Source organism: Marmota marmota, unplaced genomic scaffold (assembly GCF_001458135.2).
Source record: "Marmota marmota marmota unplaced genomic scaffold, marMar, whole genome shotgun sequence".
Lineage (NCBI taxonomy): Eukaryota > Metazoa > Chordata > Mammalia > Rodentia > Sciuridae > Marmota > Marmota marmota.
The window spans coordinates 1,135,122-1,149,679 of record NW_025999924.1 but is presented as its reverse complement, the minus strand read 5'-3'; the positions used below and the strand labels follow the sequence as shown (position 1 = coordinate 1,149,679).

General features: G+C 32.8%; 1 protein-coding gene across 7 annotated transcripts in view; it reads left to right on the top strand.

The window, feature by feature from the left end:
* The first annotated feature begins 4,100 nt into the window (after positions 1-4,100).
* The window catches only part of Kif2a (kinesin family member 2A), a 32,865-nt gene continuing 22,407 nt past the window's right edge, over positions 4,101-14,558 (top strand). The window contains exons 1-7 of one of the 7 annotated variants that reach the window (XM_048799995.1): positions 4,101-4,266; positions 5,303-5,422; positions 7,741-7,795; positions 9,649-9,771; positions 10,325-10,443; positions 12,168-12,263; positions 13,796-13,850. In XM_048799995.1, coding sequence (XP_048655952.1) covers positions 4,153-4,266; positions 5,303-5,422; positions 7,741-7,795; positions 9,649-9,771; positions 10,325-10,443; positions 12,168-12,263; positions 13,796-13,850 — 682 coding nt within the window. In that variant the 5' untranslated portion in view covers positions 4,101-4,152. The remainder of the gene's footprint in view (positions 4,267-5,302; positions 5,423-7,740; positions 7,796-9,648; positions 9,772-10,324; positions 10,444-12,167; positions 12,264-13,795; positions 13,851-14,558) is intronic. The other 6 variants (XM_048799996.1, XM_015497272.2, XM_048799997.1 and 3 more) reach the window with 6 other exon arrangements.

Sequence of the window (14,558 nt, the reverse complement as noted above, 5' to 3'; positions counted from 1 at the left end):
ATAAGCAAGTTCTTGGGATTATACAAACTGCTGCTTCTGTTTCCAGTCCAGATTTCTAGAAATTAAACCCTGCCGCTGTTGCCTCTTCCCCAGGGCCACGCTCAGGGGCGCCGCCGACCGGTGCCCAGCCCCCGGGGCCCAAGCGGCTGCTGCCGCGGCTCTCCGGCTCCCTCCTCTGAAGCACGGGTCCCCTTGCAGGGGCATGCAGAACGACCCCAGAGCAGGCTCTGCCCGAGGGTGCAGCGGCGAACAGGCGACCCAGGTGCTCAAGGCTGCGGTCCAACCTTTGGAGGACAGGGCTCGGCACGCAGCCCAGCTCCAACCTCTAGGTGCGGCTGCCGGACAATGTAGCCATAGCCATCAAGACAGCCGGCAGAAAGCAAATCTCAAAGCTTTTAAAAATAAAGAAAAGCAAGACTTAAGACTCCATTTGGCTCCAGCCATTTTATTCATTTCTTCTTACTGGAGTTTTGTATTTATTTGTTAAACTGGATGAGGCAACATATTTTTACTTCTTCCCTGTGCAGCCTACAGAGTTGAGTCTTAGCTGATAGATCGGATTCTTTTTGACTCTTTTAACTTGTGGTTTAACACTTTCTGGGTGTCTGCTTTGACAGTTGAAATGGTGGAGGTTCTGATGTCAAGGAAACTGTGAATGCTTAGGTGCTTTCTCCTTGGTTTTTTTTATCCTCTTGTTTTTAATCGTTGTATGTTGTCTTTGGAGGTTAAAGTCTTTGAAATTGTGATCGATAGCCTTAACACATATTTTGCTCTAATAGTCTGCTTTTTTCCTCAGAGTTTAATACACCAAATTATTCCTTCTTATGAAGGTTGGAATACTGTGGTAGATTCTCAACAGTGGGAAAGTTTATTATTGGACTTGCTTTTCAGAATGTGCACATTTTACTCCATTCTCAGTATTGTGGTAATTCTGTTGCCCATCTTCATACTTTTTTTCCTTCAACAACCACCACTCTAATCTCTCCATTTCGTGCTTTAGAGTAGTCTGGTATTCAAACACTTCTTTCTTGGGCTCAGGAACTTACTTTCTTTCTGTGATGAAACCATATTAATGTCTTATATTAAACCCTTTCACTTTTCCTGGTACTTATGTTGCAATAATCTTGTTCCCACTAATGTTCTCCACTATTCATATAGTGGAGATGGTGATTGTAGGGCTTGATGCAGCAGTGGTAGCTCCTCCTAGATTATGATAGTGATGAGGTTTGCCCCAGCATGGCTTTTTAGGGCTCTCTGGATCTGCTTTTAATTTCCACTACTGGTTAAGCTCATTTTCTTTCTTATTCATATCATGTTGCAACTGTGTAGGTGCACTGCTTGGACATTTCTCAAAGTTCTAAAGAACTTCTTTAGTTCCAGAGAGAATAAGTAACTGATAGCATGCACTTGTTAGTAGCTTTAGAATCCTTTATCTTTTGGGCTGAGGCCTGGGAAGCCTCTACCCAGCAACAGATCTTGGCATGCCAATTCAAGTCCAGTTCAGGTCTCATAGTGGGAAGTCTTTGCTGCAGGGCTCCCAAGATTTTGATGGATCTACATCTAGGTCTGAGGCTTTTTCTACTCAGTCCTGCTTTATATTACCTTTACTTTCATGGATTTGAGATCTGCATCATGGGCTGAAAGTCTTCCATGACCAATTTTTTTTCTTCCTCTTTTTGTACTCTTTTCTCAGTATCTCTTTCCCAAAGGATACAATTGACACATACCACTATTGGTTATTTACCTAATTTCTTTTCTCCAAATCAAATTGTAATAAGGATTTTAAATTTTTTCTTTTTAAGCTTCTTTCTTTTGATTGCTCCCACCGTTTTTATAGTTTATCATTTCCCTCCACCCCTAATACTTTTGCTTCTTGTACTGTCTACTTATTTCAGTAAGTGGCACCATTTACTCACTTGTTTTTCACTTTTAAGTTCTTCCTCAAGGTAGTGTTAAAAGGGAGACTTACTCTAGCAAGAGATGAATGAGGTTACAGCTTTTGAGGTGTCAGGTTATGTAGGGCTTTTCTATAGATCATTAAAAAGCCATTGGAAAAACTTCAGTTGTTTTACTCTGAGATGGGGAACTATTAGAAAGTTTTGAGCAAAGGAATAATATAATTTGAATAAATTTTTAGCCAGGAATGTTGGGTTGATGTTTGGAGAACAGGTTGAAGGACAGAATATTTGGAAACAGGTAGACTAGTTGGGATAAATCATAGTAGTACAAGAAAAAGACATAGGTATCTTGCACCAAGAAATGGGATTTCCTAATCATATTAGTAAACATTATAAGATTAATAATCCTCAGCACTGAAGATATAGAGCAATGGGTCTTACTGTTGAAATGTAAATGAAGGTGATTTTGAAATATTTAACTTAGTAAAGAAAGTTAAATTCCAATACATTCGTTTTATATAATGCTAGGCAGATGTTCATATTAATAGGTCTCTCTGTGTGTATACATACACACATATACACATATATATAGTGTTATGTGTGTGTGGGTACACACCCACATATATATAATCATGAAAAGATAACCACTAAATTTTAGTTAAAAAGAAAAGCAGCACTAGTGACTAAATTGTGGTTACATCCTTAATATTTGAATTGTTACAAGATTATTTATTCTCTAAATTTTTATATGAACCCATATAGAAAAGGGTAGTGATTGACAGAAATTTCATACATTATACTTAATCAGGTTTTTATGATGCCAACATTATCTTGAAAGATATTGTTTAATACATTGTTAATATAATAAAATTATTTCTTATATGTTTTGTTTTAGATATTTAAAGAGATATAAATTATTTTAAGGTAAATTCTAGAGGCCCTAAGGGTTTCCATTAGAAAATACATGAGAAAATTCCATATGATCAGCATTTTATTAGGTAATATAGGTGATACAGAAATATAGCAGTTTCTTTTCTTAACTAATAATCAAGTGGGATGGGTAAAATGAAATAATAAATATATATGTGTGTATAAATGTGCATACGTACATGAGAAACTTACTGATCTGATTCTAGGAATTTGTCTTAAGGAGATAATTGACAAATGTGCAATGACAGATATATTGTCATATTCATAGCAGTGTCTGTAATAGTAAAAAATTGCCTATAACCCAAGTGACTATCAGTGCATATTAAATAAATTGTGATAAATAGAATATTGTGTTATAATTTAAGATAATTATTTAGCTGTATAGTTATTAATAGGTAAGATGCACACAATCTTTTAAGTTTGGGGAAAACAAGTTGAGTGCATTTATAATATCCTGTAAATCAATGGATGTGTAACTGATGTGATTCTGCAATCTGTATTTGGGGTAAAAAAGGGAGCTCATAACCCACTTGAATCAAAGTGTGAAATATGATATATCAAGAATTATGTAATATTTTGAACAGCCAACAATAAAAAATTAAAAAATAATAATAATAAAAAAAAAAGATCTCAGCTGTATTTTTGTAGAAAGAAATTCAGAGGACTCAATATAGCCAAAACAGTCAACAGAAGAAGATATGGTTTAGTATTTCCAATTTAAAAAATAATAATAATAATAATATCCTGTTTCTATATATGGAAAGGCTGGCCTAGGCAAAGTAAGGAGGAGGGTAGATTTGGAGAGGCAACGTGTAGAAGAGGACATTTTAGATAGCTATTTCTCAGCCTTTTTTTGACTCAGATTCTCTTTCTATATTTAAAAATAATTACAATGAAATTTCTTATACAGTGTTGGCATAGTATATGATGTGTTTTTTTAAGAAAACGTATCTTTATTAGTATAGTATTAAAAGTTGGTGCATTCTGTGTCCAAGTTACTTTTGACACATAGTAAGGAAACTTTCTAATGATTAAAACTGTTTAACAGAATGGAATTCTAAGCATTCAGTGTTACTACATAACTGTTTAGCAGGTATACTGAAAATAAAGGTTTGTTTTCATTTAGTCTTGCTAGTTCCTGGATTTAGCAAGTAACAGATTGATTTTATGACCTTGTGGACAAAGCTTATCCCTAATCCTGAGAGTTTATGAAACTCCTTTATAAGAAAGATAGCATCCTGTGTGTGGTTGTGTGTGTGTGTAAAATTGCACATTAAAATTTGGCAACATTTAGGAATGCCATCATTCATTGCTTTAAAAATGTATGTTTTATTCCTACTTAGGCCGAATACACCAAGCAATGGTAACATCTTTAAATGAAGATAATGAAAGTGTAACTGTTGAATGGATAGAAAATGGTGACACAAAAGGCAAAGAGGTATGATCACTGGGTTAAATTTTATTATTTCTTGTCCTGCTGTCAAGATTCTTAATGTAGGGCTGGGGTGGCAGAGAGCTTGCTTAGCATGTATGAGGCACTGAGTTTGATCCTTAGTACTGCATTAAAAAAATAAATAAACAAAATAAAGGCATGCTGTCCATCTACAATTACCAAAAAGAAAGATTCTTAATATAGCAAGACATTGTAGCACATGCCTAGAATCACCAAAACTCTGGAAGCTGAGGCAGGAGGAGGATCATAAGGACTGGGATGTAGCTCAGTGGCAAACTGCCACTGGGTTCAACTCCCAATACCACACACACACACACACACACAAAATTATGAGTATAAAAACAGAAAAGTATATTATTTTTATATGATACATGTATTTTTTATCGTTTCTTAAAAACTTTGGCATGATTAAAATTTTTCACTCAAAGAAAACTTAGGCTTTCCTTACATATCTTATTATGATTGCACATGTCCTGTTATTATTAGATGGAAGTGTATTATTTTAACCCAGCTCACAAAATTTGAAAGTTGCTAGAAGCTAATTATGTGGTTTTTGTTTTTCACGGTGCTACTAGCAATTCATATAATCAAGAGCATATATGCAGCAGGTGTGGTGGTGCACACCTGTAATCCCAGACACTTGAGAGGCTGAGGCAGGAGAATTACAAGTTGGAGGCCAGCCTTAGCAACTTAGTGAGACCTTGTCGCAAAAATAGTAAGGGTTGGGAATGTGGCAAGTATAAGATCATATGCATGATGGTGTTAAAAAATTACACATAACCTAAGTGGCCATCAGTACATATTAAATAAATTATGAAAATATAATAGAATATTTAAATAAAATAGAGTATGCTTTTTGAGATTTTTTAAAACATGAATTATTCTAAACAATTTTGTTTGCAAGGTACTGCTGCTCATTAGGTTGAAATCATTTATTTACTGTGTATAAATTCATTTGAAAAAGAAAAGGTTAATTGTCAAAAATACCTTCTCAAAATGTACATGTGTGTGTTTTAAACAGATCGATCTGGAGAGCATCTTTTCACTTAACCCTGACCTTGTACCTGATGAAGAAATTGAACCCAGTCCAGAAATACCTCCACCTTCAACATCTTCAGCCAAAGTAAACAAAATTGTGAAGGTTAGTGATGAAAATTTATAACAGGGAATATATGTATATGTGCGTGTCTTCAGGTTTAAAATTGGAAGGCTGTGTATATTTTAAAAGTATTGATTGACTTTTTTTAAAAAAAATTCTTTCCATCATCTACATCAATGGAAAACACACACTTTCATGGATTGAGTTTGTCTAATTCGCAATTATGATAATCATTAGATAAGATCAAAGGAATTCCTTGCCTAATTAGGATTTTTTCTGAGACTTATAGCTTCAAAAAACATCGAAGTTAGAACCATTTGTAAATAAAAATAACTTTATTATGAATAATGAATACCTACCCTAATAGTCTTATGAAGTTATAATTCTGCTGTTTATGTTTATTAAAGAAAGATGAGAAATGATAGGAACTGTTTAAACTACTTGTGTATCATCTATGAAGATAAACTTTAAAACCATGATATATTCTTCCTAGCAATTTATCTTTTTATAAAAGCTAAAAGTACATTACTTTTAGTATTTCAAAAAATAATTCTTCTTCCATTCTCTCAACCTTTTACCATTAACACTTGGTATGAAAATTCAACATCTTAAAAATCACTTAGTCCTGCAAATGTTACTGAATCTGCAATTCTTTGCACTTAATTTTTAAAAAGCATTCATTGACACCCTCCCTCCCCCCATATTGTGCAGGTACTGTGCTGGACAGAATACAAAGATGAATGTGACATGGCTTTCAGCCTATAGGAACTCAATATTTTAGAGGGAGGACATACATAAATATCTAAATATATTATGATAGAGACAATAATGGAAACAAAGCATTCTGTTTTGTAAACTCTGCATATAAACATGTCATATTTTTCAGTTCATGTAACAAGCATATTGAAAGTTACTGTTTAGAGGTCAATAGTTTTCACTTGTAAATGGACTGTTTTTCATATTCAGCTTCAAAATCTTGGAGGATCTTCAGGTTTATCTTTCTTGCTATATCATTAGGAACCTTTATTTACCATTAGAGTCATCTGGATTTTTTTTTTTTTTGGTGGTGCTGGGGATTTGAACTCAGGGCCTTGTGCATACCAGGCAAGCACTCTACCAACTTAGTTCTATCCCCAACCCCTCACCTGGATAATTGTTAAAGATACTATCTGGGCCTCACTCCCAGAGATTCAGTGTTATTTAAAAGGAGGTCTTAACTAGCATTATTGTCCTTCAGATAGTATCCATCTCATCTGAATATGCAGCCAGGACTGAGTACAGCTGTATTATTTGATACTTTTGAAATGAATTAAAAGAGGTCTGTAGTAAATAAATAATAGAATCAAAAGTTTGTTGCCCTAATCTATGCAGTATCCAAGTCTTCAAATCTCCTAAGAAAACCTTTTTATGGTAAACAACAAAACATATTTCATAGTATTTCAGTATTTAATTTTAACAAAGGGCGCTAAGCTGTCTAGAACTAGTATTTTATTAATTATCCTGATAACCAAAATTAAACTTACTGATTCCCAAATCCAAAATGCTCAGATATCCGAGACTGTATGAGAAACAACATGATGTTACAAGTGGAAAATTTTATTCCTGATCTTGTGTGATGAGTCACAGTCAACATGCAGTTGCACCAAAAACACAGTATAAACTAACATCTATGTCTATTGTATATACAGTGTATATGAAATACACATGAATTTGGTGTTTAGAATTGGTCACCAAGGTATCTCTTTATGTATAAGTAGATATTCTAAAACATGGAGAAATCTGAAACACTTCTGTCTCAATTATTTAGGAGGGTTGGGGCTGTAGTTCAGTGGTAGAGTGCTTGCCTTGCATGCATGAGGCACTGGGTTTGATCCTCAGCACCACATAAATAAATAAAATAAAGGTACTGTCTCCATCTACAACTAAAAAAATAAAATAAAAAAGTATTTAGGAAAAGGGAGACTCAATCTCCATGAAGTTTTGGCAGGATAACATTATAACAATGTTACTTAACCTCTCTTTACTTCAGTTTCCCTGTCTGTAAAATGGGAAGAGCAATAATAGTGACTTCATAGGGTTGTGTAAAATCAAATGAATTAATACATATATAAAGTCCTAAGAGCAGTGCCTTGGTCATGTTAATTCCCTAATAATTTGGGGGTGATGGTGGAGGGGAATATTCTATACGCAAGAACTTGAATATTGATAATCATAGGAATTCATTTTAGTTTTTCTCCATTTAGTTTAACATTACTGTTTGTCTGCATACTTTGATCCATTCAAGAAGCTGAGATCATGATCTGTATCTGAGAAGTGAAGAGAAAAAAAATACAATGAGTATCTTTTTTTTCCCCCTATAGAATCGAAGAACTGTGGCATCTATTAAGAATGACCCTCCTCCAAGAGATAATAGAGGTAAAGTAAAACTTTTGTCTCTTAATCTTACCCATTGACCATTCAGTAAGGAGTTGACAAGGTAAATAAAAAATAAATATTACCTTGATATTATTTACTTAAAGTTTATATTCCCCCGCTTCTCCCCTGTCTTCTGTTTTCTTGGTGCTGGGATCGAATCCAGGGTCTCACACATACTAGGCAAACACTCTACCACAGAGCTCCATTCTCAGGCCATATGTGTCTTAATTTTTAAAATTTATTTTATTTTTTAATTTTTCCTGATTTTCTTACGTAACAATGTCAATAATATTTTTTAAAAAGATTTAAAACATGTAATGAATATAAACCCCATGAAATGTGTAATTTTTTTAGTCAGCTCAGTAAATTTGAAAATTTGGGCTGGTAGAGTGCTTGCTTAGCATGTGGGAGGCACTGGTTTGATTCTCAGCACTGCATATGAATAAATAAATAAAAAGTCTATCAACAACTTAAAAACATTTAAAAATAGTAATAATTTTGCAAATTTGAGGAGAGCATTATGAGAAAGAAGGAAATGGGGAAGGAAGGAGTCAGCTGATTGTGATGATTAAAATGTTTACCTTAGGGGCTGGGGATGTGGCTCAAGCGGTAGCGNAGGCCGCACGCATGCCAGGCGAGCGTGCTACCGCTTGAGCCACATCCCCAGCCCTTAATCTATTTTTAAATAAATTAAATAATAAATAAAAATTTAAAAATAAAGACATGCTGTCCATCTAAAACTACAAAAAAAGTTATAAAAAAGGTTTGTTAATTTCCTGGCCAGGAAGCTTCCAAAAAGTATGATGGGAGTTAGCAGAAGAAAAATCTGAACAGGCATAAATTGTAGTTAAATTCCAGTCTTTCATATGCTTTTAGCCAGGAAATGTAAGGCATAATTAATTTCTTTTCTACTGTTCAGCATTTTAAATTTAGTATTTCTGATTGTCCCTGTATATGTGGATACTGGGACAGGATGGGCCAGAGTTATCAGAAGAGAGGTAGGAGGGGAAAGTCATTCTTTTAAACATTGTCCTTTGAGTCTTGAAAGTTTATATTTCTTTTTTTTTTTTTTGGTAATACTGTACTTTATTAATTTATCAGTATTGTAGGTGTTAGGTTGCCTTTTTTTATATATTTATTTATTTTTTAGTTGTAACTGAATACAATATCTCTATTTTATTTATTTATGTAATGCTGAGGATCCAACTCAGGGTCTCTCACATGCGAGGCGAGTGCTCTACCGCTGAGCCGCAACCCCAGCCTTATATTTCTTTGTAGTGTGCTATTTATATTTAATTTCATGTTCCTTTTTCCAATTTAATAACATCTAGAGTGGGGGAAATTCTCTTAAGATTTATGTATTTAAGGAACAAAGAATGGGATTTGTAATTCAAAGAGGTCTGGAAGGACTTAAGTTTGCTTTCTTTGTATCTAAGTAAGATCAATTTTTCAAAACAAAGCTTTTAAAATTTATATTTTGTATTTTCCTTTGTGGTCTGAAATCTTGACATGGAGGGGTTCTCACATAATTTTAAAACTATTATTAAAAAATCAAATTTGCCTTTTTTCATGCAAATTATACAGATTGAGTTTTATAACTAAAACTACATTGGTGGGAAGCTACTCTGCACATATTAATTTGAATTTTTTTTAAAGCAGTGTCAGTTTATTGAACATAATTCATTATTTTATATTGCTTATACAGAAATAGAAAAACTTCAGTAATTTGCTAAATGCAACATTTAAGAATCAGGGATTTTTTGTTTGTTTTTGGTTTTTATTTGTGTCTCTGTTTTACCAAAGTTAGCTTTTACTGATTTTTGATCTGAATTTAAAATTTCTTTGACTTACAGTGGTTGGTTCTGCACGTGCACGGCCTAGTCAACTTCCTGAGCAGTCTTCCTCTGCACAACAGAATGGTAGTGTTTCAGATATATCTCCAGTTCAAGCTGCAAAAAAGGAATTTGGACCTCCTTGTATGTAAATCAGTATCAAGGATTCAGTCATTTTTGGCATACATGTTTTCTCTCTTGGTCATTCTTATAAGTTCCCAAATGGTAAAGTCTACCTCTAAGTTTTATTGCAGATTTCATTTTACCACTCTAGAATATTTTTTGTTTTTGCCACTTTAAGTCTGTTAATGGCATTTTTAAATGTATATTTTAGAGGAAAAATTTTGTGTGACATAAACTTCTTCAATTACTTTGAATTTAAAATTCTGGTCAAATAATAATTTGTCAAGGCATTATAGGAAAAAGTCTTAGGCTTCTCAGTACTTTCATTTGAAAGATCTGTGATTTTTAAACCAAGAGATGACATGTATCAATATGTTTGAGTCATTTTTCTTGACTCTGTTTTGTATATTGTCCTGTTCCTAGCTTTGTTAAAGCAGCTCATAAGTAAAGTTCACATAGGTGTAATTGGCATTGCATGCCTTGTCATATGTATTTATTTTTTTGTATATGTGATGAAATTATTCATAATTTTCTGTAAGTACAGTATTCTAAAAAGAAAACTATACTTCTGCAGCTCATCTTTTTCTTTCAGCACGTAGAAAATCTAATTGTGTGAAAGAAGTGGAAAAACTACAAGAAAAACGAGAAAAAAGGAGATTGCAACAGCAAGAACTTAGAGAAAAAAGAGCCCAGGTTTGTAACAGAAATATATTTTGTTTCCAACCAAAGATTAAATTATATCAGTGAATGTGATTAACTTGTGAAAAATAATAGAGCTATTCATTTTAAGTATGAATTAGAAAATTCCTTAAATTGATATTGAGGAATGAAATAAGCTTTTGTGATAACAAACTGCCATAGCAGATTTTTATTGCATGTACTTTTTACATGGTTTAGTGAGTATGTGTTCATTTCAAAGTTTGTTCTTTTTCAATAATAAGCTATTATGTTACAGAATTCTAATGGTATGGTATGTTTATAACTAATGGTCTTTTAATTTTAAAAAGATCTAAAAATACATTTGGAAAAACAACCCAGGAAGGTACATGATTGTACTATAAATTTCATTATTGGTTTTCCATGATTAAGTTCTATATGGCATAGTGAAATGGGGTGAATTTTGTGTTTCAGTTTATGCTAAATATTAAGAATGAATCTCTACCTTGTGTCCTTTTCTTCCTTCAAATGGTAGTAAAACTTTTTAATAGCAATGGTCTTTTATCCCTTTATAAGGTCTTTGTGTTAGAAACCTATAACTCCTCTGTTGTGCTTTTTTTTTTTATATCTATTATAGTCTAAGAACTTGTTTCCTATAGTAAAACATCAGGTTGTTTATTTAGTAGTATTTTCAAATGGTGTTAGATTGCCAATTCATGTGAAATTGTGGACCCAGTGTAATATTCAACCTGAATAAATGAGCTTACACCTGAAAGTTATCTGAGAATGTCTAGTTGGATTTTGAAATAAATAATACACAAAACAAATATTTACTGATACGTAGCATAGATGCCACCAAGTGTTTTCTGTGTATACTTCATAATACTTACACATATATCTCTCTGTTTGCTTTATTTTTAACATCACATTCTGTTTTTGAGTTCATATAGTTGGTATTATTTCCTGTCAGGTCAAATGAAAGTGAGTTTCAATAATAGTTCTGAAATTTACATTCAAAGCAATTCTGAATATGATGTATGAAAAAAATCTGACTTAGAATATTCAGTCATTTATTTCATGGTTTGGCATGCTATTTGTAACAATCTGAAGTTTTGCGATTTTGAAGCAAAAAGGTAAATTGCAATTAGCATTTGATGATTTAAAGTTAAAACATTTTTTAAAAAATTATCTTGGCTTTTGATTCTTTAAGTTCTATGTCCTATTGCTTTTTAGCTGTTTTGTAATATGTTAGAGTTTTTTAAAAATTACTTTTAGAGAGTCAATAAATATAGGACATGAATCTAAATGAATTCACATTCCACTTTGCTGAAACACTAGATGAATCACACAGAAGAATTTGAATTGCTTAGAAGAAGAATTTGAATTTAAGAATGAATTTTTCTAGTATTTCAACTTTAGAGTTTTGTCATTGTTTTTAATGAGTGCTATTTCTCTTCTTCAATTTCTAAGATTAAGTAAAAACAGATGATTTTTGGTATATAGTTAAAGGTGGTTTTAAGAATGATTCTTTGGAGTTAAAAGGATACATGTTTACTAATGGAATTGTATTTTTGCTATCAAAGTGATCTGAACATAATAAACATGAACTCTGAACTATCATAGACCACATTTTCAGTTCAGGTTGGGTCTTAGTTATGACAAATGATACTTAATTGAATTTTCAAACCGTGTAATATAAATGTAACAAATATAGCATTATTATAATTATAATAAATGGCAAATGCTTTGTCTTCTAATAGGATGTTGATGCTACAAATCCGAATTATGAAATTATGTGTATGATCAGAGACTTTAGAGGAAGTTTGGATTATAGACCACTAACAACAGCAGATCCTGTAAGATTCTTTGTTTTAAACTATTGCTGAGGGAGTGTTTATGCTATCAATAAAAAACGTGTATTGATACCTACTAAATTCCTATTGTATTTAGCTAAATGTTTTTTCCATTTGGGGGATCATTTCCTGTATTTTAAGAGGAAAATCAAGAAATCATCTACTTTTCTGTACATCTTCCATAATTTTAAATACTAGAGGTGCTGCCCATAGAGATGACCCTTTTCAAAGAAAAGCATGCCTTTGGAAGGGCAGAACAATAGCTAAGATAATGACATAAGAACCAGTTTCCTTCTAATCATCTCTCGTAATTTGGTTTCAGTTATAAGCTTATTTTGTCTTTGACTTGGACTGTAGATTTCACTATCATTCCATTTTATTATTATTTAATTTGTTATTCGAAAATAAATATTATTCTGGCTTTTAACAGTAAATGATGGTTGTTGAGGAGCTGCAGTGGACCAAAACTCCAGTGCTGAAAATTTTTCTGTAGTCTTACTGCTTGTTTCCTGTTGAGGGGTGAGAATTTGTTGCACAGAAAATAATTTTATGTGTAATGTGAAAAATAATCCATCTGACCTAGCATATATAGAATGTGTTAGGCTTATGTATTATATAGGATTTCATAAAATTGTCACAACATTTGTATCCCATATATTTCAGTCCTTGCTAGTCCTCCATGTCTTTTACTTCCTGTATCTTGAGCTCATGTTTCACAACAAATTGACCAACTTTCTGAAATGGGCTGATGATAGTAAATGTTACTGGCTTTCAATCCCTGCTTCATCTTATGAGAACATAAGTTTTATGAAAATAAAATTTGTGCAAAATAGTTGTCATATTTATGAAATTGTTCAAATTTTGCTTGGTAATCTTTTGAGAATCCATTTTTTTTTTCTATAGTGATCTTTGCAAACAACTTTCTTATCATCCTGGAAATATGCTAGTTGATAGAATAAAATTTTTACTTTAGTTGTATACAATTTATCTTGAAGTGAATAAGGCACCTTCTTGACATAAACTTAAAGCTAAGAACATTAGAACCCTCTACAAAATTTTTTACGTAGGGCTGGGGTTGTAGCTCACTTGTCTTGCACATGTGAGGCCCTAGGTTCAATTCTCAGTACCACATAAAAATAAATACATAAAATAAAGGTATTCATGTACAACTGAAAAAAAAACTGATTAAAAAAATAAAAAATGAAAGGTCAAGGAATGTAACTCAGTGGTAGAGTACCCCTGGGTTCAATCCTCAGTACCCCACCCCTCAAATATTTAAAAAAAAAAGTTTTTTTTTTTTTAACTTATAGTAATGGTTTACGAAAAAGAAAATGAGCAAGTTTCCATTACACTCAGAACTTTAGAAATAATTGTGCCTGACAAGTATTAAAATTTAAATTTAAGCAAAGCTAATTTGTTTTTTGAACTTACTTATGCTGCTTACATATTTATAAAACTGATGGAGAGAATTACATTGACTTTCTGGCATTTTATATACCACTGATAATCACTTAAATAAGACTTTTTATTCCTAGATTGATGAACATAGAATATGTGTTTGTGTAAGAAAACGACCACTCAATAAAAAAGGTATGGTGCTTAATGAACCCTATAAAGTTGAATTTGTCTTATTTGCAATGTATCTTAATAATAGTACAAATCAAATTGGTTTGGAAAAGTTCAATGTAAATAATTTCATTTGTATGTTAACTATTATGCAGATTTCTATGACTACACCTGTTGGTCTGTCACTTCTATAAATCATTGCCAGCTGGGCCAGGCATGGTGGTGATGGTGCACACTAAAAATCTATGTGAAACAGGAGGCTAAGACAGTAGGATCACAAGTTTAAGACCAGCGTCAGCAATTTAGTGAGGCCCTAGCAATTTAATAAAACCCTGTCTCAAAAATAAAATAATAAAGAAAACCTGAGGATTGAGCCTCTGGGTTCAATCCCAGATACTGTCCCCCGTGTCCCCCCCCCCAGAAAAGCCATTTCTGATTCTTGCTTTACAGAAATCTTGTTTTAAACTGTTGTTGAAATAGCCTTAACTTATTTGAGTTACTGAATTTTTTTATGAGGTATTTTCTTAATTCTTACAATTTTTACTACTTTTATCTAAATTCTTACTACTTAAGCTGGTTGAGGAAGTTTGAGTCAGGAGGATCACAAGTTTGAGGCCAAGCCTGGGAAACATAGTGAGACTGTCTGAAATACAATAAAAAGGGTTAGGAATATAACTCAGTGGTAGAGTACCCCTGTATTCAATCCCCCCAGTACTACCCCTTTCCCACCCC